The 25,382-nt window shown below is 50.2% G+C and overlaps 1 protein-coding gene across 1 annotated transcript in view; it reads left to right on the top strand.

Annotated features, from left to right (window-relative positions):
• Nucleotides 1-25,382, top strand: part of INPP5D (inositol polyphosphate-5-phosphatase D) — an 809,167-nt gene that overhangs the window by 397,349 nt on the left and 386,436 nt on the right. The window contains exon 9 of the mRNA XM_078666020.1: nucleotides 24,678-24,801. Within this exon, the coding sequence (XP_078522146.1) occupies nucleotides 24,678-24,801 (124 nt within the window). The remainder of the gene's footprint in view (nucleotides 1-24,677; nucleotides 24,802-25,382) is intronic.

Here is a 25,382-nt window from a genome sequence, read left to right on the forward strand (position 1 = left end):
GATGCAGCAGAAGGGGGCCCCGCTGAGCAGACTGACCTGCAGCGATTGCAAGATAAGATATTGGACGCCATAACGGCCACTAGAAACGCGCTGCATGACGATATAGCGCAGGTGGCGACGGGGCTGGGCTTGCTCCGGGCGGACCACGACAAGCTGAAGGACAGGGTCAAGGATGCGGAGGTGGTGCTCAACGACCTGGCGCCGGCACACAAGGCGATGGAGTGTAAGCTGACTGAGGCCCTAGATCGTATACGCACCCTGGAGCGGCGGGCGGAGGACGCAGAAAATAGAAGCCGACGCGGTAATGTGCGGATCGTAGGCGTGCCAGAGACGGAGGGGACGGGGGACATGGTGGCCTACATTGAGGAATGGCTGAAAACAGTGGTGGCCCCGGAGGGGCTTTCGCCGTTCTTCACCCTGGAGCACGCCCATAGAGTCCCCTCGGGACCTCCCAAGCCTGGGCTCCCACCCAGACCGATCATCGCCAAGTTACTACACCACAAGGACAGAGATTTGCTCCTGCGGAAAGCTCGAGAGGATGGCCCTTTCCAGATAGCGAACAGTAGAGTCACGCTTTTCCCGGACTTCACCTTTGAGACGCAGAAGCAACGGGCCTCCTTCCTCACGATCAAGAAGGAGCTGCGCAGTGAAGGATTGGCCTACTCCTTGCTTTTCCCAGCCAGGCTAAGAGTGGTAGTGGACGACAAGGCGATGTTCTTTGCTACGTCGGCGGAAGCCTGGGACTGGTGGGAATCATACAAGGCCGGGACTGACGGCGCCAAGGCGAGAGAGGAGCGGGAGAAGGAGCGGGAGCGCTCGCCCAAACGGCTGAGGAAATCGAGGAGACTGTGGAATCGAGGGCGGGGGAAGCTGGGCCCGACAACCTCCCAAACTGAAGCGGAACGGCAGGCCGCGCTGCTGGAAGTGGAGAAGCTCGGGCGGGCGGAGGGCCCCGGGTCCAGAGGGGCCATGGACTCGGACACTCTTGTATCGGCCTCTGGCTCGGAGTCGGATCTTTCGGGGACTCACCGCGCGGAGGGACCGCTGGTGACGCCGCAGACGGCGGACGAGATCCTGAACATATGAACTGCTGGCATTGCTGTGTGGGTAATGTTTGAAGGGCTGTGAGGGGAACCATTGCCTATGTACATAGCGGGGATCGGGGCACACCAAGGGGTTCAGGGCTGAGTGGTTCTTGGGAATTGGGGAGGAGGCGGGGAGCTGGGCGGCGTGGCCCCCCTTTGGACGAAGCCGCGCTCCGTAGGCCCTTAAGGCACCCACAGCTACGGCTGTGTAGTTGAGACCTGGGTCGTCAGGTGTGGGAGTTTGGATGGGGACTGATATCTCGATATTGGGGCCTGTTCTGGGGGAGGGGGGGGGCTCCACAGTTGGGGACTGTTTACTGTTTTCGAAATTGTTGACCCTGGGTGTACCATGGGAAGGGCTGTTGAGAAGTTTTGTTCTGTTCAGGGGGGGCACCACCACTGTCGAAGGGCTGGAGCTGGAGGGAGTGTTTCGACCGGATTGCTGGGACAATGGCTAATGTGAATGGGTTGACCTGTATTACTTGGAATGTCCGAGGCCTACATACTATGCAGCGCAGACACAAAGTGCACGCCTTTTTAGTGCGCAGGGGGGTACACATTGCGATGCTGCAGGAGACGCATCTTACACGACAAGAGGGGGCGGCGCTACAAAGGCGGTGGCGGGGACAGGTTTTTTACACGGGCTACTCGGCCTATGCGCGGGGAGTACTCATTTGGGTTAGAGCAGGCACACCTTTCCAGCTCACGCGTCAATGGGTTGATCAGGACGGGAGATATGTGGTAGCGGAGGGGAAGCTGGAAGGTAAAGATATAGTGTTGGCTAGTATATATGCCCCAAACACGGACCAGCTGGCTTTCCTCGCGACGCTCTCAGGGACGCTGGCCCACTCCCTGGCGGGCCCGGTCCTGCTGGGGGGCGACTTTAATTCCATTGCCGACCCCTTGCTGGATAGGTCCCACCCCCCTCTACGTGACTCTCCAGTTCACAGGCTGTCTAGAGGTAGGAGGGAATGGCAGGAGAGCTGGGGGCTTATGGATGTCTGGAGGGGGCAGCACCCGACTGACAGGGATTATTCCTTTTTCTCTGGCCTGCATGATCTGCATGTCCGATTGGACACGATACTATGTTCCCGGGGGGTGCTACCAAGCGTCACTGGATCGGAGTACCTGTCAAAGACGATATCGGACCATAATCCACTTCTGGTTCGACTGGCGTGGATAGCGGAGAGGCCCAGGGTTCCGCTCTGGAACCTGCGGCCTGAAACCCTGGAGGATCCCCTCTTTGGGGGGGCCCTAGCGGAGGGTGTGGCCTCCTATTTCACGGAGAATGAAGGGATGGCGGCCTCTAGAGCGACGGAATGGGACGCCTTTAAGGTAGTGGTGAGGGGTATCTGTATCAAGGATTATGTAGGTGTGCGGAAAGTGTTGTTGGGCGACTTGGCTAAGGCGGATGTAAAGCTGAGGGAGGCGGAAAGGGGGCGGCCCGGACACCCAGAACTCCAGGAGATACTTTGTGCGGCTAGGGAGGCGGTAGCTGTTGAAGTGGAGAGGCTTCGGGCCTTTGACTACAAGCGTTATGTGCTGCGCTCCCATGTTGAGGGCGACAAAGCGGGCACCCTCCTGGCATGGCTCTCGAACCCCACAAGACGCTGCGCTCCCGTGCTTCAATTGAGGGATGCGGCGGGCGTGCTACAACACACTCAACTGGGCATAGTCGACGGCTTCCGGGAATATTATGAGGGCCTGTATAAGAGTGCCCCAGGGGACAGGATGGGGCTGGTGGAACCCTTCCTGGCTGACCTACCCCTACACCGCCTGGGAGATGAGCAGGCGAAAGACTTAGGGTCGGACATTGCTGTGGGGGAGATACGATCGGCGGTGCGGCGCATGGCATGGAACAAATCGCCGGGAATAGACGGGCTCCCCATAGAATTCTATAGCAAATATCTAGACGCACTGGCACCACGACTCCTGACCGTCTACAAGGAAGCCAAGGCGACGGGCCGACTACCACAGTCGATGAGGGAGGCGTTGGTGGTCCCGCTACTGAAGCCCGGCAGGGAGGGTAGCGACCCAGCGTCCTATCGACCACTCTCTATGCTCACCACGGACCATAAGATCCTCAGTTCCATACTAGCGACGAGGCTCCTACCTCACATGGCGGGGCTTGTGCACGACGACCAGAACGGTTTTATACCGAAGCGCAACACCACAACAAACATCAGAAGGCTTGTCCATATCATGAACGGGCTGGACGGCGGGGCAGGGACGGAGCTGGTGCTCTCGGTCGACATTGAAAAGGCCTTCGACAGCCTCGAGTGGGACTACCTCTATGCTGTCATGGAGCGCCTTGGGCTGGGAGCTGGCTACATTCATTGGACGAAGGTCCTATATGCGGGGGCGATAGCAAGGGTGAGGGTGGGACCGACGGTGTCCATACGCTACCCGGTGGAGCGAGGCACTCGACAGGGCTGTTCCCTCTCGCCGCTTCTATTTGCGCTGGCTATTGAGCCGCTGGCGGCTGCGGCCCGTACGGGGCGGCACATCCGCGGAGTGCGGGCCCGAGACGGGCAACATTTCATCTCGCTATATGCCGATGATTTACTACTATTCCTCTGCGACGGTGTTGAGGACTTGTGGAGAGCGGAGGCCCTACTGGAGAGCTTCGGGGAGATGTCGGGCCTGCGGGTCAACTGGCCCAAGACGAGTTTGTTCCCACTGCTGGAGGGCGCTGCCCAGCCGCTACACCGATCGGATGTGGCCTGGAACCCTACCTGTATTAAATACCTGGGGGTCCATATTTACCATAGGCAGGAGGACTTGCTGGAGGGCAACCTGGGGCGCTGCGTACGCGGATTGAAGGGCTGCATGGCCTTCTGGGCCACGTTGCCACTGTCGGTAGCGGGCCGGATCTCCCTATTGAAGATGGTTGCCCTACCGAGATTATTGTACTATTTTCGGACGCTCCCAATTTGGCTACCTAGCTCCTTCTTTAGATTATTTAAATCTCAAATCACGACGTTCATTTGGGGTGCGGGACGGTGCAGGGTGGCGCTGGCTACGCTTTCTCGCCCGAAAGATGAGGGGGGTTTGGCGGTGCCGGACTTCGAGCTTTATTACCTAGCGGCCCAACTGCAGGCTTTCACGCAGGAGGTAGCGAGGGTGTTTCGGGGCCCGGAGGATGCCAGCCTGCGGGGGACACCCAGACACGTCCTGGCATATATAGTCCTCCGGCAGCGGTTGGACAGTAGGGATCTGTCGCTGGAGCAGCGCACGTACCGTCAATGTTGGAACCGGGCCCACAGGAGAGCAGGTGTCCAGCGCCCGTATGCGCCTGAGATCCCCCTGGGCATGCTAACGGCCTTACCACATGGCGGCGACTGGTCGCGCCTAATGGAGTGGGAGGAAGCAGGTATACAGATGGTTGGAGACCTCTTTGAGAACGGCGCATTGCTCCCGTTCCAGGAGCTAACGGAACGCTTCGGCATCCCGAGAGGGGGATTTCTACTTCATGCAGCAGTGACCAGGGCGATGCAGGCCCACTGGGGTGCGGGACTTGAGGAACCTGGGACGGCAGCGGTGTGCCAGTACACCATGATGGCGGCGGGCACGATCAAGGCGGTAACGTGCCTCTATGGTCGAATGATTAGAGAGAATATCCCCCCTCTCACATCCCTAAAAGCCAAGTGGGAGGCGGACCTGGGAAGGGACGTACCTGACACGGCGTGGGCACAGCTCGTCCGTCGGGCTCGCAACAGCACGAGAAACGCTAGGTTTCAGTTGATCCACTACTATGTGTTGCATAGGGCTTACATGACCCCGGGTAGGATTAGGGGGTATTTTGGCGATGAGACGGCGACCTGTCCCCGGTGCCCGGCAGAGGGGGCCGAGCTGGTGCACATGTTGTGGGCATGCCCAGCCCTGCGGAATTATTGGCATGAAGTTGGGGAGGTGCTGAATGAGGTGACTGACAGATCCATAGCATATGGTCCGGCGGAATGTCTTTTGCACTGGTTTCCTCATACCCCTAAAAACAAACTTACGAGTAAGTTTATCGACATGGGCCTGATGGTGGCTAAGAGGGAGATCACTAGAAACTGGAAGTCGACGGTGGGGCCAACTCCACGGAGGTGGCGGCAGGAATTTCTAAAATGGGCTACGGCTGACAGCACGCATAGGTACCAGCTTGCGCGCAGGACCCCTAGCCAGACAGCAGCTGACGCCGCGACCTCATGGGAAGTAATGGTGCAAGCGCTTAGGGACAGCGAGGCTGAGGACGAGGAGGGGATCCCCGGGGCGGCTGGGGCGGAAGAAGCAGGCTGAGGCCCGAGGAGCAGCAGGTATGCAGGGGGGCTGGCGCCAGCAATCCAGTAATGACTGTAACGTGGCCTTAGGCGGGGGGTGGTGCGAGGGACGGGATAGGGAGGGGAGTTTTAGGTTTTGCGCAGGGGATGGGAGTTGGGGATTAGCGCGTAGTTTGGTAGGGATCTAAAAGTAGTTATGCACACATTCCGGACACTAACCACTCCTCATTCTGGAACGTCAGGCGTGGCAGAGCTGAAACACCATCGCCGCCCAACCCCCGGGTTGTGGGCATGACGGCTGTGTACTGTTTGACGAAGTATATTGTGTATCTGCTCGATTTTATGAGGCAACTACTGCATGTATCGACCTGTACATGCGTAACTACAATAAAAATTATTTCACAAAAAAAAAAAAATCATTTTAACAAGCATTGGCCATGCCAATAAGTCCAACTTCTGAATAAAAATACCTTTTGTGTCATTGATGGGCTTAGGCACTCAATAAGTCATCATACAACTCACTCGGTGACTCCTCTTTGCATTTGTGCACCCATCCATCCATCCATTGACTCATTCTTGGATTCATCCTCTGACACAACTGCAATAAAAAAAAATACAAACTCAGCAACATATGCAAGATAAATTAAAAGAGTGCTAGAAGACAAAATAAAATATGCCACTGTCTAAACACAGCAGACATGTGCTTGCAATAACTCCGTCCATCATCCCCTTTGGTTTTGCTTTGTTCGCCCTAAGTTGGCAGGGTATGCCCAGACGTGGGTCCCTCGCTCACTTTGCCACTGTATTCAAGCTAACCTGGCTGATGACGGCTGATTAGCCAGAAACCGGTCCGGTCCAATGTTTTTAGTGATTTAGTCACTAAGGAATTAAAAAATTTGAATGTACAGAATACTGATAATGAGAATAATATATCTAGCATGTTGAAACAGAAAACTTATTGGGCACTAATCAAGAAATTGTCTGACAATGATAACTGCATTGTACGCAACGCGGCTAAAGAGGGCAATGTGGTCCTTTGGGACAGACAAAAAACTTAGCAGAGGCTTATAAGTAATTAAATAACAAGAATTCCTATAAAAGAATTGCTGAGATTGAAATGGTGGAGAGTTATATGGAGTTGAATGATGAACTCAAGCAGTGGTACAATCAAGGCCTCTTAAGTTATGATGAGTTTATGTTTATGAGAAGTGGGAAATCAGTCACACCGGTGTTCTATTTAATTCCAAAGATTGAAAAAGATGCTCAATTATTTCAGCAATGGGAAGTGCAATGGAGCAGACATCTAAATATGCAGATTCATTTTGAAATCCTCTAGTAAAATCATTGCCCTCTTATATCCAGGATACGGGGGATTTTCTCCAGAGGATTTATGATCTTCCGTGGGAGAAAGACTACCTATTACTCACCATAGATGTGTCAACGCTGTATACCAGCATTAGACATATAGACGGACTGAGAGCAGCAAAACACTTTTTGGGAACTAGGCCAATTAGACTGTGGTCACACACACAAATGATTTTGCGTATGATTGAAAATTGTCTAAGCAGTATTTTTTTCTATTTAATGGCGACCTGTTCCATCAGATCTGTGGCACTGCGATGGGCACCTGCTTCTCCCCCAGCTATACGAATCTGCATGTGGGCTGGTGGGAGGAGCAGGTGGTCCAAACGCAGTACCAGGAAGAATAGGAAGAACACATTATGCACTGGAGTCGTTTTATCGATGATTTGTTTTTAGTGTGGAATGGCACTGAAGATGACGGAAAAAGTTTTATCAATAAACTACAAAATAACAACTTAAATTTGAGTTTTACCAGCGAAATTAGTAGAACTAATGTTAACTTCCTTGACTTAACTGTGTATATCAGTGATGGAAAAGCAGAAACTAAGTTGTTCAGAAAGCCCACCTCAGGGAACACCCTACGACACACAAAAAGCTTTCACCCAGTGACTCTTAAACTAAGCATCCTTTATGAGAATGTCTTCATGCAAAGCGTAACTGTAGGGATGAGGCAGAGACTAATAAAGAGCTAAATATCCTTAAACGAAGATTTAGAAGCAGGGGGTACCCAAATGAATGGATAGATACAGCAATCAATAGAGTTTCCAAAAAGAAGAAAGAGAAAATATTATTTGATAAAGAAATAAGACCAGTAAAGAGAAGAACAAATCAATGTAGATTCATAACAACATTCAACAAACAGCAAGATAAATTACGGGGCATTCTAAACCAACACTGGCACATAGTTAAAAAAAGATCCCATACTTGGTAAAGTAGTTCCCCGTAGACCGCAAATAACATTCAGGAGAGTAAGGTCATTCAAACAGGCATTAGTTAGAAACAGCTTGAAGAAGCCTCAACAAAAAAGTACTTGGCTGACTAGACGCCAAGGTTTTGTAAAATGTACAAAATGTAAGGCCTGTACACATGGAGTCAATACGGAGAAGTACAAACCAGGACTAACTGGGAACACTAGGAGATCAAAGGCAAATACACATGTTAGACAAGTTTTGCTGTCTACGTGATGCAATGCCCAAGTGGCTTGCGGTACGTAGGCAGCACTATCTTAGAAGTCCATAAGAGAGTCCTACAACATTTAAGGGCTATTAGGAATGGGGACCGGACTTATCCTGTCGCTCCCCATTTAGAAAGATTTCACAATAAATATTCCAAAGGACTGACTTACTAGGTGATTGATGCGGTGGACAACGATCCTAGAGGTGGAAATAGGGAGAAAAAACTAAGGAGGTTGGAGTCCTGATATACTATAAAACTTGACTCAAAGCAGCCAGGGGGTTTCAACATTGAAGAAGACTTGCACACACATTTATAAATTCAGTAAGAGAGGAGTACCAAATGAATTAGAAAAAGTAGTTTTTTCAGAAGAAATTTTGTATATTAAAAAAAACATGTTTTACATTTTCTTTTTTTAAACAGACTTGGAGTGTTATTAAAGGAGAGATCCATAGACAATGTCATGATATACGAGGGTATGCCCACTTGGGCTGAATTAGGAAAGCATCTCACTAGAAAGAACTGTGATATAAATTCAGAAGCGTTAATTATATGTATATAAATAAATCATTCTATAAATACTGCGGAAGGAACGATAAGCTAACACATCACGAAAAGCCCACAGGGGCTGAATTGAATGACAATGTGTTAGCATAATGAGATGTCAATATGCTTTAAAAATGCGTAATTGAAAGAAATCACACTATTTAATAATACTTGACATCTGTGGTATAAAATTAATATGAATGTAAGTATTTATTTTAACTAGACATTATGCGATGTTGTATGTATATTATATTGCGTCTTGTGATTCCCGTAGGTTGAAACTACAAGTCCGTTTTCACTAGCACTGTTTTTGTAGTTTTGTGAATGACACATGTTTAACACAGAAGTAGAGTTTAAAATGGCGGTGTGCAATGGTCTTGTTATCAGTGACCAAGACTGTTGGTCAAAACGCGTCTGGTAGAGGCCGACAATAAAATCTGTGTAACCGCACATGGCTTTGTTATCCTTTCTATAGGAAAAGTGAATATTGTAGGACCCGTTCTTATGGGGTCCTTAAAGATGAAGCAACTCTCGCTTTGGAGGCGGTGATTTTTGCACGAGGAGCACGAAGGAGATGAGATTGGACATAACCAGTCTATATACTTGTATCACACATACTGATGGAATGAATGCAGTGAGGCACTTTCTACAGAACAGCCCTATGAAATTTACGAGACACAATGAGATGGTCTTGGAGTTTCTTGAATTTAGCCTGAACAATAACATTTTCCTGTATCAAAGACAATATTATCGGCAAACCTCTGGGACCGCGATGGGCACCTACTTCGCCCCCAGCTATGCGAATTTATTCATAGGCTGGTGGGAGGAGCAGGTGGCCTGGGCGGAGCCCAACAGCAACTGGACTCGAAATATAGTTACATGGCATCGATACATCGATGATCTCTTTGTTATCTGGAGGGGATCAAGAGAGACAGCTGAGGAATATGTTGAAAGACTTAACACCAACAATGTAAATTTGAAGTTCAGTGCAGACATTAGTTCCTCTATGGTGCACTTTTTAGATCTGGAGGTACACATTGAAAATGGAAATGTAATAACCAAACTTTTTCGCAAGCCTACAGCCGGCAATTCTATATTGCACGCGCGAAGCAGTCACCCACCCAAATTAATTAAAAGCATACCCTTTTGGGAACTTTTACGTATCAAGAGAAATGACACCAGAGATGGGGATTTTGTGAGACATGCAAGTGAGTGTATGGACAGATTCAGAGCACGTGGGTACAATGAATTGACACTACAAAGTGCCCTCAAGAGAGTGAATGGTTTCCCTAGAGAACAATTGTTCAAGGGGAAAATGAATAAAAAGACTGAGACCAACCAATTCCGAATGATTACCACCTTTCCAGAGGAGTCAGGGGAGTTGAGAAAGATTCTCAGAAAAAACTGGAACCTGCTAAAACTGGATCCAGTGATAGGCATGGATGTTCCACCCCAACCCTTACTCACCTTTAGAAGAGCGAGATCTCTAAAGGACAGTCTCACCAATAGTTACCAGGGCGCTCGATTACCCAACCCATTGGCTAATAGGTTGCAGGGGTTCTTTCCCTGTGGAAAATGCAAAGCGTGTCAGGGAAGCAAGAAGGTTTTGACCTACAAAGTCCCAGGGATGGACAAACCAAAAAAGATCAGGACATTTTTTCACATGTAGCACATCGTACACAGTACACTGCCTGATGTGTCCATGTGGACTCCGATACATTGGGAGCACCATTCACGAAACTAAAAAGAGAGTCCTAGAGCATACCAGGGCTATAAAAAACTGTGATATGACATATCCAGTAGCCCGCCATCTTCAAACGGAACACAAAAGTGACAGAAACCTCCTAAGTTTTTTTATCCTAGATCACGTCCCAGCACACCCTAGAAGAGGGGACAGACTGCTGATGTTAAGGAGACTAGAGTCCCGGTACATCATCGATCTGCAAACCAGGTACCCCGAGGGATTGAATACACATGAAGGATTAATAATGCATCTGGGTAAACAATAGGAAAGAGGTACATGGGGTTCCGTGGAAAGAAACAGAAAAATAGATGAAAGGAATATGTATTAACTAAGTATGAATCATGTGCTGTGAATGTTATTATTGAACTATGGAACCGAGCAATGGTATATTAGAAAGTATCCATACAGGATTGTATTGAATATTTATACCCTACATAATGAGAGAGACTATGCCCATCCAGGGCGTTATGAAAGTCTGGAACACTCCCATAAATGCAGTAGTGGTATCTTCCATGTCGATCTGACAAAGCATGATGCGCTAAACCGATATAAGTGGGGAGTGTGTAAAAACATTTTTTGTAATAGGACAGACACATGTTAAGATGGCGCTCATGCGAAAAATGTAGTCCTCTCTCTATGTTGTATGTCGGCCGAACTGTGATGTAAATAAAAATGGCCGTTTCAGGCGCGAATAAGGTAAAACGCCGAAATGCGTCTGGTAACCGGCAACTGTGAGTTCGCAATAAATCTTTGAACTCGCCCTTTTGAGTGCTTTCCTTACTTCAGAAAACGAGGCTAGGGGGAGCGTTAATACATTGCGGGAGGCACCGCCCGCGAAAGCACCCGTCCCGAGAGTGCGTGTGATTTGGTGCAAATTGGAGGAGCTGTAATATATATATATATATATATATATATATATATATATATATATATATATATATATCCCAATCAACTCCTTCCAAAGAAAGAGCAGAGGCCACACGGGGGACTGGTAGAAGGACGCTTTAATGGATTTCAGACGGCATAATGCATTTCGGCCGCACCGGGCCTTCTTCGGATGCCTTAATATTCAGGTGGCATTTAAAACACTTCAATTTGTAAGTCCAGCTTCTTTCCCATTGGTGGGAACCCGCTCCGCCCCTTTCCTTGAATGCTTGCTCACCATCCCATAGCTCGTAGGAACTACAGGTCCCAGGATGCACCAATGGATCAGGTAGGTGCTGCAGGGGGGAAATACTGTCCCAGTGGAATGGCGGGGTGCTGATCACACAGCAATGTAGAGAATGCCAAATTCCTGCATGTTATAATCTCCCATCGTCTTCATAAGTCCCCAAACACCGCTTCAGCCGCTTGCTACCGGTACCTGTATAGACAGAGGCAGGAGTGTCAATACATCCCGCCCTACGTTTCGCTGCCCTCTGGTGTCCTGGATTGTAGTGGCGGGCCACAGATCATCCGATACCTCGGAGCCAAGAAACCTGCAGAAGCATCAGCCAGCAGAGTCCGTAGCCTACTTGTGGAGCGGGGGCCTCCGTGTCATGTTACTGGCAGACGTGAAAAATATCCCAATCAACTCCTCCCAAAGAAAGAGCGGAGGCCACACGGGGGACTGGTAGAAGAACGCTTTAATGGATTTCAGGCGGCATAATGCATTTCCGCCGCACGGGCCTTCTTCGGATGCCTTAATATTCAGGTGGCATTTAAAACACTTCAATTTGTAAGTCCAGCTTCTTTCCCATTGGTGGGAACCCGCTCCGCTCCATTTCCTTGAATGCTTGCTCACCATCCCATAGCTCGTAGGAACTACAGGTCCCAGGATGCACCAATGGATCAGGTAGGTGCTGCAGGGGGGAAATACTGTCCCAGTGGAATGGCGGGGTGCTGATCACACAGTAATGTAGAGAATGCCAAATTCCTGCATGTTATAATCTCCCATCGTCTTCATAAGTCCCCAAACACCGCTTCAGCCGCTCGCTCCAGGTACCTGTATAGACAGAGGCAGGACTGTTAATACATCCCGCCCTACGTTTCGCTGCCCTCTGGTGTCCTGGATTGTAGTGGCGGGCCGCGGATCATCCGATACCTCGGAGCCAAGAAACCTGCAGAAGCAGCAGCCAGCAGAGTCCGTAGCCTACTTGTGGAGCGGGGGCCTCCGTGCCACGTTACTGGCAGACGTGAAAAATATCCCAATCAACTCCTCCCATATATATATATACACAAGATATTTTCACCGGTCCTGGTGAAAATGACGAGCAACTCCAGATTCAAATTCAGAAATCAGTGTTTATTCAGCAGACAAAACATATATATATTATTAATGATTTGTTTAGTACAAGATTGTGGCAGACATATAAGACTAGATTCTAGAAAGAATTATTACAGTGCAAATCTTCTACCCTTAGGGTTTATCAAAGGTATTAACCAACACCAACATCTTTTCCTACAACGGTAATCTGTTATATGTCATGTGATAAAATACCTGTCTTTAGGCTTAGGTACAGAGAAATAATCTACCCTTTTCACAGTCAATATGTCACACCTACTGACTTTAGAAAAACAAACTTTATTTATAGATTTTCATACATGAACAAATAAAGACATAGAAGTTCACTGCCATTTTCCACACATGGAGCAATACATATGCACGGATGTACAAGTATGTCAAATAGCGCAATAACCAAGAAGTTCCGTCTGACATAAAAAATCACATAATCGCTGTCAGCCCCACAATGTAGATCACATCCGGCGCCCCTGTACTATTTAACCCACCCCTCATATCATAGACAAAGGAACAAAAGTCAAACATAATAATCATCATTACTGGAAGTATTAATGTTATCTGACATCAATTATATTGAAAAACAATGATCCAATCAACCAACTCCAGCTGGGACTATACCTTGCTCCAGTTGTGTGGTGGACGGCTGCCTATGTGACTCGACATATGTCCTGAATTGACCCCATATGTCCCTGGGGCGAGAAGAAGTAGGTAAAGTGACCACTGCGCCTGTCCTAGGCCTGGTCACCCCCTCCTGCTCCCGCTGACGCCGACTGCCTGCCTGCCTGCCTGAGCGACCCAGCCACCGCTGAGCCGGCCGCTCGCACCTTCTTTCCCGCCGCTGCCTCCCTGCGGCCCCGCCCCCGCCTCCCTGCGGCCCCGCCTCCCATTCGCCGCCCCGCTCCCGCCACCCAGCTGACCCGCCCTCCCGGCTCCTTACTTAAGGGGACCGCGGACTGCCATCGGGAGTGACCACTGCGCCTGTCCTAGGCCTGGTCGCTCCCTCCTGCTCCCGTTGACGCCGACTGCCTGCCTGCCTGCCTGAGCGACCCAGCCACCGCTGAGCCGGCCGCTCGCACCTTCTTTCCCGCCGCTGCCTCCCTGCGGCCCCGCCCCCCTCCGCCCATTCGCCGCCCCGCTCCCGCCACCCAGCTGACCCGCCCTCCCGGCTCCTTACTTAAGGGGACTGCGGACTGCCATCGGGAGTGACCACTGCGCCTGTCCTAGGCCTGGTCGCCCCCTCCTGCTCCAGCTGACGCCGACTGCCTGCCTGCCTGCCTGAGCGACCCAGCCACCGCTGAGCCGGCCGCCCGCACCTTCTTTCCCGCCGCTGCCTCCCTGCGGTCCCGCCCCCCGCCGCCCATTCACCGCCCCGCTCCCGCCACCCAGCTGACCCGCCCTCCCGGCTCCTTACTTATGATGCCCACTCCCACGCGCAGCGTTGACGCGCAGCGGGCGCGCCGATTGTGCGCCGAAGGCGCGCCAAAGGCAAGCCCGCCTGCGCCCTTCCGCGCCTGGACCGCGCCCAGCACCAGGACCCCTGGCCCCCGACGGACCTACGACGCCGCCACCCTCATCGCACTCAAACCCGACCGACCAAGAGCCTGCCACCGAGCAACCCCGAGACGCACTCACGGACCCTTCACCTGTCAAGCCTGCAAGTTCACCTGCCTCCGGACCTGCACCGCAGCCACCAAGCCGAGCACCAACAACAGCCACCTCAAATGCATCCTGCTCAACACCCGCTCCATCCACAGACACGCCATCGAACTTTGGAACCTGCTCGACACAACCTCACCGGACGTCGCCTTCCTCACGGAAACCTGGATGAACGCCTCCTCAGCGCCCGACATCGCCATCGCCATCCCAGACGGATACAAGATCATCCGGAGAGACCGCGTCAACCAGACTGGAGGAGGCATCGCCATCGCACACAAGAACACCATCCGCATCACAACCGACTCCGACGACACCTTCACCGCCGCCGAGTATCTCCACTTCCAGATACACACCGACCCAAAGACGACCCTCAGAGGCACCCTCGTCTACAGGCCCCCTGGACCACGTACACAATTCAGCGACAACATCACAGACTTCATCAGCCCGCACGCCCTCCGCTCCGCTGACTACATCCTCCTAGGTGACCTCAACTTCCACCTGGAGAACAACAAGGACTGCAACACCGCCGCCCTGCTGGACAACCTCGCCAACCTCGGACTCAAGCAACTGGTCAACACCCCCACCCACTACGCCGGCCACACGCTTGACCCCGTCTTCTCATCCAGCAAGCACATCACCTTCAGCCACTCCACCGGACTTCACTGGACCGACCACAGCTGCGTCCACTTCAGCTTCAGAAGAACCACGACCCACTGCCACCCGCAACAGGTTCCTCACAGGAGCTGGAGCAAGATCACCGCCGACCAGCTCACCACCTGCCTCAGCCAGAACCCACCCGCTAGCACAACGGACCCCAACGAAGCAGCCCGCAACTTCACGCAGTGGCTGACCGCCTGCGCCGACGACCTCGCACCACTGAAGAACCCTCCTAGCAGACCCAGAAGCAAGAAGGCCTCCTGGTTCACCGAAGAACTCAAGGACTCCAAGAAGAACTGCCGCACCCTCGAGAAAGCCTGGCTCCTCGACCAGACCACAGACAACATGACCGCCCTCAAAGACGCCACCCGCAAGCACCACCAGCTCATCCGCACAACCAAGAAGAATTCACTGAAAGAACAACTGGACAACAACGCCCACGACAGCAAGGAGCTCTTCAGCATCGTCAAGGAGTTTTCCAACCCCAGCACCGGCAACAACGACATCACTCCTTCACAGGATCTCTGTGACTCTCTCGCCTCGTTCTTCCACCGCAAGATCGCCGACATCCACAACAGCTTTGACGCACCACCCACGCACCCAACCGTCGAACCAACGCCCCCCACCGCCACCCTCCGCACCTGGACCACGGTGACCACCGAAGACACAGCCCGCACGATGAACACCATCCACTCCGGATCACCAACCGACCCCTGCCCCCACCACATCTTCAACAAGGCCGACTCCATCATCGCACCCCAACTCCGGGACGTCATCAACACCTCCTTCAACACCGCCACCTTCCCGGAGAGCTGGAAGCACGCCGAGCTCAACGCCCTACTGAAGAAACCAACAGCGGACCCCACCGACCTCAAGAACTTTCGCCCCATCTCGCTCCTCCCTTTTCCTGCCAAAGTCATCGAGAAGACCGTCAACAGACAGCTTGCAGCCTTCCTCGAGACGAACGGATCCCTCGACCACTCACAGTCCGGTTTCCGAGCAAACCACAGCACCGAGACCGCCCTCATCGCAGCCACCGACGACATCAGAACCCTGCTCGACAACGGGGAAACAGCGGCCCTCATCCTCCTGGACCTCTCTGCAGCTTTCGACACCGTCTGCCACCGCACTCTAGTCCAACGCCTCAGCAACATCGGGATCCAAGAGAAGGCACTGGAGTGGATCATCTCGTTCCTCGCCGGAAGAACACAGAGAGTCCGCCTCCCCCCGTTCCGATCCGAGGCCACCGAAGTCATCTGCGGCGTACCACAAGGATCATCACTCAGCCCAACCCTCTTCAACGTCTACATGAGACCACTTGCAACCATCGCACGCCAGCACAACCTCAACATCATCTCCTACGCCGACGACACCCAACTGATCCTCTCCCTCACCAGAGACCCCGCCACCGCCAGAACGAGCCTGCACGAAGGGATGAAAAACGTCGCCGAATGGATGAAGAACAGCCGCCTGAAACTGAACTCAGACAAGACGGAAGTCCTCATCCTGGGACCCTCGCCCTCCGCCTGGGACGACTCCTGGTGACCCCCCGCCCTGGGCACCGCTCCCAAGCCAACCGACCACGCACGCAACCTGGGCTTCATCCTGGACTCTTCCCTCTCGATGACCAGACAAGTCAACGCCGTCTCCTCATCGTGTTTCAACACCCTGCGCATGCTTCGAAAGATCTTCCAATGGATCCTGACCGAAACCAGGAAGACGGTCACTCAGGCCCTCGTCACCAGCCGACTAGACTACGGAAACACCCTCTACGCGGGAACCACAGCCAAACTACAGAAAAGACTCCAGCGCATACAGAACGCCTCCGCTCGACTCATCCTGGACATCCCCCGACGCAGCCACATCTCCGGACACCTGAGGGACCTGCACTGGCTCCCCGTCAGCAAAAGGATCACGTTCAGGCTCCTTACCCACGCACACAAGTCTCTCCACGACCTGGGCCCCAAGTACCTCAACGACCGCCTGACCTTTTACACGCCCACCCGTCAGCTACGCTCTACAAGCCTCGCCCTCGTCGCCGTACCACGCATCCGAAGAGCCACCGTCGGAGGAAGATCCTTCTCCTACCTGGCAGCCAAGACGTGGAACTCCCTCCCCATCCACCTCCGGCTGACACAGGACCATCTCGCCTTCAGGAAACAACTCAAGACCTGGCTGTTCGAGCAGTAGCGGACCCCTCCCCAAAGCGCCTTGAGACCCTTCCGGGAGAGTAGCGCGCTATACAAATGGCATAATTGATTGATTGATTGATAAAGTGGTGGAGTATATCTCGCAACTTGTGTTGCAGGATGCCAAACTGCCCAGCCAACTCTGCAAAGTGGGGACTGATCTGCGACCCCAATGAATTGCGATCTCCAATTTGGCCAATAACAAACCTAGCGCTGCAAATTTCGCACCTTTTTGGGGAAATTTACCACATAGCCTAACAGTGCCACTTCAGGAATGGAGACTACGGACAGACCGATCATTTAGTCGAGGGTCTTCTGCACCAATTCCCAGTAGGGCTGTAGGAGTGGGCAGGTTCATGTGAGGTGTGCGAAATCTGCATAGGGGGCTGCGCATTTGCGACAATTGTGGGGTCTGGACTTATCTAGTCTGTGGGATTTGGCTTGTGTAATGTACATCCTGCGTAAAAACTTGAAATGTAGCAGTTTATGTCTACTGTTAAGGGAAATGTCTCTCGTGACCGCGCAGCAGTCGGCCCATTGGTCATCAGTGATTGGGTGGCCAAGGTCCTCCTCCCAATGTCTGCTAAGTCTGTCGTCATTTACAGGGATTATACCAGAGGCTGCTTTGTAGAGTTTGGAGACGATGTGAACATGTTGTTCGCTCTCTATGACCATGGATAACGGCACAAAGGAGTCAGGTTCTATTGGGAAACCGGGCAGCGTGGTGCGTAGAACTTTGCGCCTCCGGTTCAGTACAAAGCTATCCATGAATGTGGCATCAGGGAAGCGGTCTGCGTTTTTGACAGAGAAGGCTTGGCTGTCTGGGTAAAGGTCCCCTATTTTGGTGATGTCAAATTTAGTTAATGTATGTTGCACAATCTTTTTCCCAGTTATTGGCAACCATCGAGCATTGGGAGGTGGTAGGGAAGATGAGTACAGCGTGGCAGTACCAGTGACATGCTTCAGTTTCTCCCAAGCCCAACAGTTGGTGGACATCGTTTGAATGTCTCTGACATCTCTGGGATGCCCTTGGGTAGTACCGTAGATAATTTGTCAGAAAGGACAAAATCGGACTCCGGGTGGAGAAAAGGAATCCTGGCATCTGGGTGGAACCACGAGTAGGCGTAGCTGCATTGGGCAATCAATTAATATAAATGTAAATCTGGCACTCCTTATCCCCCTCTCACATAGGGAAGAGTAAGTACCTGCCACCTAACTTGCGGTTGTTTGCCCCCCATACTAATCTAGAAAGAAGGGATCGTAATGTCAGGTAGGCTGCTAGGGAGGTGTATCGGAATATTATTAAATAGATATAGAAACTTGGGTAGGACCACCATCTTAAGGATCGCCACTCTGCCAGCAATGGATAGCGGTAGTCTCAGCCAGTGCTCTATTTGTGTTTCTAAGGTGCTGATAGCTTGGCTGTAGATGAGGCGGATGATCAAGGCAGTGTCTAGGTGCATGTGTATACCTAGATATTTAACAGAATCCGCACACCACTCCAGAATGCAGAGACCCGAATAGCGTCCAAATCGAATTATTTCGCAAATGAGAGGCTCTAGATTTATCTGAGGTTCTCTCACATTCAGAACAGTGTTGTCTGCATAGAGCAAAACTAGAAGAGGACCTGTGTTAATTTGTAAGCCTCGCTGCAAATGATTTTCTTGAAAGTGGCGAATTAGAGGATCCATAGCCAGGATGAATAAGAGGGGCGAGAGTGGGCAGCCCTGCCGCGTACGTCTAGACAACTAGTAGGAGTGGGAGAGTGTACAGTTTATTCGGAGTTGCGCTACAGAGCGGCTTTACAGCAATGAAGTAGTAGCAATGAAACCCATCGGCATTCCCATTCGGCGCATTACGGACACAAAAAAGGGCCACTCCAAGGAGTCAAATGCCTTCTCCGTGTCAAGTAGGATGGCCGCAGCAGGGGTATCTGGGTTCATTCAATGGAGGACAGAGAAGAGAGTCCGAAGATTGAACGACGTGGATCTATGGGGAACAAAACCGAATTGAGCTGGGGAGATGATGAACTCCATCAATTGAGACAAATGCATGGCAACAATTTTAGCAAGGATTTTGTAGTCCAGATTTAATAAAGATAGGGGCCTATATGACCCACAGAGACGCGGGCCTTTGCTCGGTTTAGGGAGGAAGATGATAACCGCCTCGCGTAGGGTAGGGGAAAGGATCTGTTTTTCTAGGACCTATGCATATACCTCAATGAGGTGGGCTACCAAGAGATCCTTGTAATTTTTGTAGAAATCGCCAGTGAAGCCAGCTAACCCAGGGGCAGAGGAGGATCGAAAAGTTTCGATGGCCGCAAGAACATCGGCTTGGGAAATTGGTTCCGCTAAGAATTCTTGCATGTATTTTTCAAGGTATACTAGTGCGATTTCAGATAGATAGTTTTCTTGGGCTGTGGGATCATTTGGATGCATATAGGGCTTTGAAATAGTCCAGAAATTTGTCGCGAATATCTGAGGTGGTGGGGACCACTTAGTTAGCGGGAGAACAGAGCTCCGTAAAGTGGGCCTTACTGTAAGGGGGACAAAGCATCTGGGCAAGTACATGGCCTGGTCTTTCCTCCTTGCCGTAGCACCTGGCTCTTTGGTATTTGCCCAGAAACAGAATTTCGTGATCCGCCGTTTCCCGGTAGTCTGCCAGAAGTGCGAGTCGTTTCTTTTCTGACTCAGGATAGGGGGATCGACGACAGCATCAAGCGCAGCCAGGTCATTTTCTATGCGGGACAGCGAGTTGCGCAGGACCTTGAGCACACAGGCTTGTTTGGCGATGCACACACCCCTTATGTATGCTTTGAAACCCTCCCACAGGACCGCCCAAGTGTTTACCGAGCTGGTGTTAATGGAAAAATATTCTTCAATGGCTTCCCGTACTTCATTATTAAAGGAGTCTTCGAGTAGGGCACGGCTGGGGAAGCTCCACTGGCGTTCAAACCCTTCAGGTCGGGGGACATCACGGTGTAGTACAACGGGAGAGTGGTCAGAATATGTCCTTGGAAGTGTCGTGAGGGAGTGAAACCAACCAGAGACACCTGGGGAAATCAACAAATAGTCAATCCTCGTCCATGTGTTGTATTGGCCTGCATAAAGCGTGTGTTCTGTGTGGGAGGGATTTCTGGAGCACCAGATGTCTAATAAGGGAAGTTGTTTGCAAAGGTTGAGTAGTGCTCGGCGCGCGCAGGGTTTGGTGTCGGGGAAGGTACTGTCCAACACAGGATCTAGAAGCACATTGAAATCACCCCCCACAAGATAACGCACAGGGCCTAATTTTGTTAGTTGAGTGTATAGAGAATAAAATAATTCTGGGGAATCAGTATTCGGGGTGTAGAAGCACGCTAGAGCTATCTTATGTCCCAATAACAACCCCGCTGCAATGGAGTATTGTCCCTCACTGTCATTTACGATTGAGCTGGGGCTGAAGAGAAGCCTTTTATGAATAAGAATAGCTGTACCTCTAGTGTAATTGCTATAATTGGCAAAGTATCTGAGTGTACCCCAGCTGGATGCAAAGTGAGTGGAGTCTGAGCGAGGTAGATGTGTCTCCTGTAGGAAAGCTATATCAATTTTGTGGCAGAGTAGATAGTGCAGGACATGTTGTTTTTTTGCGATTATCGTTAAGGCCCCATACGTTCCAGGATATTAAGGAGAGGCCCGAGGGACCCGCCATAGTACCCATCTGGGCCATCTGAGATCTCAATGTGCATGATAAAGCAGGACTAAGTGTGTACATGTTATCCACGACAGTGAACAGTATCGTGAAAATCCAATAACATTTGTGCCAAAGCAATTGTCCCCGCCACCTTCCACCCAACCTCACAACCAGAAAAGCAAGGCCTACCCAAGACTGAAAACAGAATACAAAATACCAATCGACTTGACAATGGAGTTAGATATACACTTAAGTGGTACAACCATAAAATAGAACACCAAGCTAAGGTGTACACCAAAGGGGGGTGACAACGACACGCCATCTACCCAGCCAATTGAATTATTTCACATTGATGAAGGACCTTATCCAAAAACAGTTATATAATATTGAAAAAAATCAAAATGATTGCTGGGATCAGCCAGACCCAGTTCCTGAGAAGAGGTCCACGCTGACATCAGATCCACTGTGCGGCGGGGAGGGGCGGATACCATAACCAACCGTCTGATTGTTCCATCTGTATACTTGGCAAAATTCCTGCACTTCGGTTGGTTTATCGAATCTGCAAGTCTTGCCATTTACATCCACTCTCATCCCAGCCGGGTATAACATACCATATTTTAAACCAAGGTTCCTGAGTGTGGGTTTGACACCTGTGTATTTGTGACGGGCCTCTTGCACCATGATCGTGAAGTCAGGATACAGCAAAATCTTGGAGCTCTGCCAGATGGCATCCCCACGCTCTCTCGCCTGGCGCAGTGCTGTATCATGGTCCCAGTAGTTCATGACTTGTGCAATGATTGGCCTCGGAGGACACCCTGGGTTGAGCCGAGGCCCAAGTGAGCGGTGAGCGTGTTCAACTACAAAGCTCGGTGTGAAGGAGTCTCTACCGAACAGATCAGCTAAGAGAGTTTCTACAAAGGTGTCCAGGCAGCCAGTGGCTGTAGATACCAGAACCCCCATAATGCAAATATTATTGCATCTGCTGCGTGCTTCAAGATCCTCATTTTTAATGGCCACATCTTTAAGTATGCGCTCCATATGTTCTAGTCTCTTGCGGGATTGGGCAGTGCAGCATTCAATGTCGGATATGCGGGCCTCCGCAACATCCAGGCGTCAATCTTGCACCTGAATTTTTGCCCCATATCGGTGAGCCTCTTGTCAAGTGCGTCAAATCAGCCATCCAGAGCTTGAAATCCCACCTTCTGTTCCTGTAGCAGCACTGTGGATTGTGCCGAGGAATCATCTGGTCGGTCCACACCTTGCCCGCCCGCCGCCATCCTGGTGTTACTTTCTGAGTCCGTATCAGTGAGCTTTTCGAATGGAAGCGTCTTCTGTTTTGTGTCTTTGTGGCCCATGCCGTGGCGCAATGATATCGAAAGGGAGGCAATGAAAGGCTCCAGCGTGTATTGCGCAATGAAGATCCAACAATGCGCTCAGCAGTTAATGGGGGGGACACCCAGTACCCGAGGAGTGTAAAGCAGGGAAGTGTCTGTCCATGAGCAAGCAATGAGCTGTAAGTGCCTACCTGGCAGTAAAAAAGAGGAGGTAATGAATCTCCCACAGGAGTGCACACCAATCTGAAGTCCGAGGACAGAGGAGTGAGGAGTGGACCATCGAAGGACCACGGCGTCCGCTGCTCTCCCTGTAGGGCCTTGCTGCAGGTAGGTACCACCAAGCATTGGGTATTGTGCGCTAGGGGGCCCCCAAGGCGGCGCTTCGAGTCGCTGTGTTCGGGCAGAGGTTTGGATGAAGTCACCACACTGAGCTGGGCTGCAATGTAGTCAGGAGAAATGGTGGGGGCTTGATGAGAGGCCGAATTCGCTGATTTGCTGGCATAAGTCAGCCCGCACTCGGAGCAACTAGCGTGCTTGGTGAGCAGCGAGTCGCTTCCCGTTTTGCCCCTGTCAGCCGGTATCTTGCATTTAGGCCGCAGTCACCAGGGCCCATCCGCGTTTACAGATTCTCCAGGCCGATGGGAGGAGGATGGTGCTGCCCTGTGGGGGAGGGAGGAGACTGCAGACCGGCCGTGCCATCAAACAATCGGGCAGCCCACTCAAGGATCGCTCACGGTCAGCTCACCTTCCGCTGGGTTCACACCACGGGCTGCTGAGACGCAGCTGCTGGGCCCACTCATCCCGGGGCTCCGTCCGGATCGGGATGGTGTGCGGAGCTTCAATACCACATGGCCATCTTTGTCCGCGGCTTGGCCACGCCCCAACGCCTACTGACTTTAGCATAATGTTTCATTATAAAGAATCAGGCCGATAACTTTATTGGTTTTTATTGTTTTTTAAATATTTTTATTTGCATGTTTTTACCAACATGAACCCAGCTGGCAAGTTACAGGTAATTATCCACACACCCAGGCGCCCCCCCGTCCTCCCACCCACCTTCCGCAATGACAACATTGTGAACAGCAGCTCAACAAGATCCGGCCTCCTCCTACAATACATTATTCTGCAACTATAACTTTATTGTTGGTTTGTCACCATAACCAACTCAGGCCTACTGTGTTGGTCATAAAGCCTTCCCACAAGGCAACTATCAGGTATATCCTAACAAAATAAAAATAGGTACAGAATATAGTCCTCAAAATAATACAAAATCCCTACTAATAGAGCACAAGAAGGATTGTCATAGTGCAAATCATCTATCCCCAAGGTTTGTTCAGGTGGGTCACCAACACCAAAACCCTACCTAATACAGTAAACTGTGAGATTCCATTTAACGAAATACCTGCCTACAGGCATCAGCTCAGTGTAATAATGATACAACCATAAAGGTCTATTGCTCTGTGTACATGCTTTCACAGTAAGTATGTAAGGCCTACTCGCTTTGTTATTACTTTTCATTATAAACATATCACATCTAAGGAATCTGACATAACTTTTCCCAGTGAACCGATACGCCTCTAGCCTTTACCAATGGCTTTACACTAAATATAACACATCCTACTGAAATGCAGCATCAGGCATCCTCATACCTAAAGTTCTTTGTGGAAATCTGCATACCCAAATTCCTTCTACACAAACATAAATCCTTAAGGATACAGGTAGCATGGAGAAAAACTTTTACCATTTGTTGTGCTAGATAGGGTATGTAAAAAGTTTTTTACTTTGACAAACGTAGCCGTAGTTTACAGGATTGACTCATTCTATTATTGCAGGGGTCTTCCAACTAGGACAGCAACTTGATGTACATAATATCTTCAGGAAGAGGAAGATGGATTTGTTATTTTCCTTTATTCAGTTGCACCTTGCGTGACAGTGGTAAATTAGTTGAGAGATTCTCAGGTTCCAAAATATTTTAACAGAGTAATGGTCAATGGTTAAGCAATTGGCCACTATAGAGTGTTGTTTGTACTTATCAACTGCTTGTGAACCATCACTTTGTTAAAAGCAACACCCTTAAAGCTAGAGTGGCTTTCAAATGTCATTCTGAAGAGAAAATGGCTTTACATTGTAACATATATAAACAAATTGATATTTATAATGTCAACATAAGCACCAATATATGTTTGTCTTATAAAGCGGATTGTTAGTGAAATTGGGCCGTATTCACAAAAGTAGTCTGAGACAAAATCCTGACTTTACGACTTTTGGTATTCACAAAAGGCATTTAATAGTATTAAAGTTAGGATTCCTAACTTTACTACTACTAAACTGAGACAAAATCCTAAATTTACGACTTTTGGTATTCACAAAAGGCATTTATTAGTAGTAAAGTTAGGATCTGTATTGCAAAGGTAGAGTAGCCATGTCTCTGTGCTGCAATATAAAAATACAAAAACATTGGTCTCTGATATAGCCGAAGTGGTGCAGATATTGCCAGAGATGTTGAAGAGGTGCTGCAGACACAAATCTGTAGTGTAGTACAGCAGAGGTGGCACAGTTGTCTCAGCATTATAACTCTGGTAATCCTAACTGACTTGTTTCGCTACCCCACACAGTTCTAACAGTTCTCCCCAGTATTATAGTGCCGTGGTGCTATAATGCAACCACATGCCAGTCACTACAGACAATAAAAGTAGGTGTTTCTTTCTTCCTGTAGGTGAAGCCAGATTCTTTGGGGATTTCAACAAAAATCATCCTCAAGGTTGATGTAGAAATGGGGAAGCTTGTTATTAAGAAGTCCAAGGATGGCCCAGATGATAAATCGTATGACAACAAAAAGAGTAAGTAGCCATGCAAGCTTATTTAGGGGGACACTGCTGTAAGTGAGGCACATCATATCACAAAGACTGCACATCTGCCATAGTCATACAGTCTTGTCACTACAAATGCTGTGTCTGCTTTTGTCATCATGCCAAAATCACCTCTGCTGCTGCTGGTATTAGCGCTTTCACATGTTTCTTTGTTATGTTGTCTGTGACGCCTTTATTTTGCTTTATCTGTTTCAGTGCTAAGCCCATATCCCTTGTTATGCTGTATCTGTTGCAATGAAAAGTCTATGGGGTGGTGTCACAAAGGCATAAAGATGTGAAGACATACTTCAGGAGTGCTACTTCATGTATTCGTAAATGCCCTGTGAATCGACTCCAAATATTCAACTACCTTTTAATAAAAGTGCAGCGGGCACAGTCTATTCTAGTTGTAGTCATTGTATATGCATATTCCCATTTTTTCACATTTTGGAGGTTGAAGGGCAAATTAACAAAGGCATTTAATACTCTAGGAGCACTACTTCACATATTAATAAATACATTTGTGAGTTGCTCCCATTTTCCTTATTTTGCTGTCAGAGTATTGGGTCTCC

Source organism: Lissotriton helveticus, chromosome 11, assembly GCF_964261635.1.
Source record: "Lissotriton helveticus chromosome 11, aLisHel1.1, whole genome shotgun sequence".
In the NCBI taxonomy this organism is placed as follows: Eukaryota; Metazoa; Chordata; class Amphibia; order Caudata; family Salamandridae; genus Lissotriton; species Lissotriton helveticus.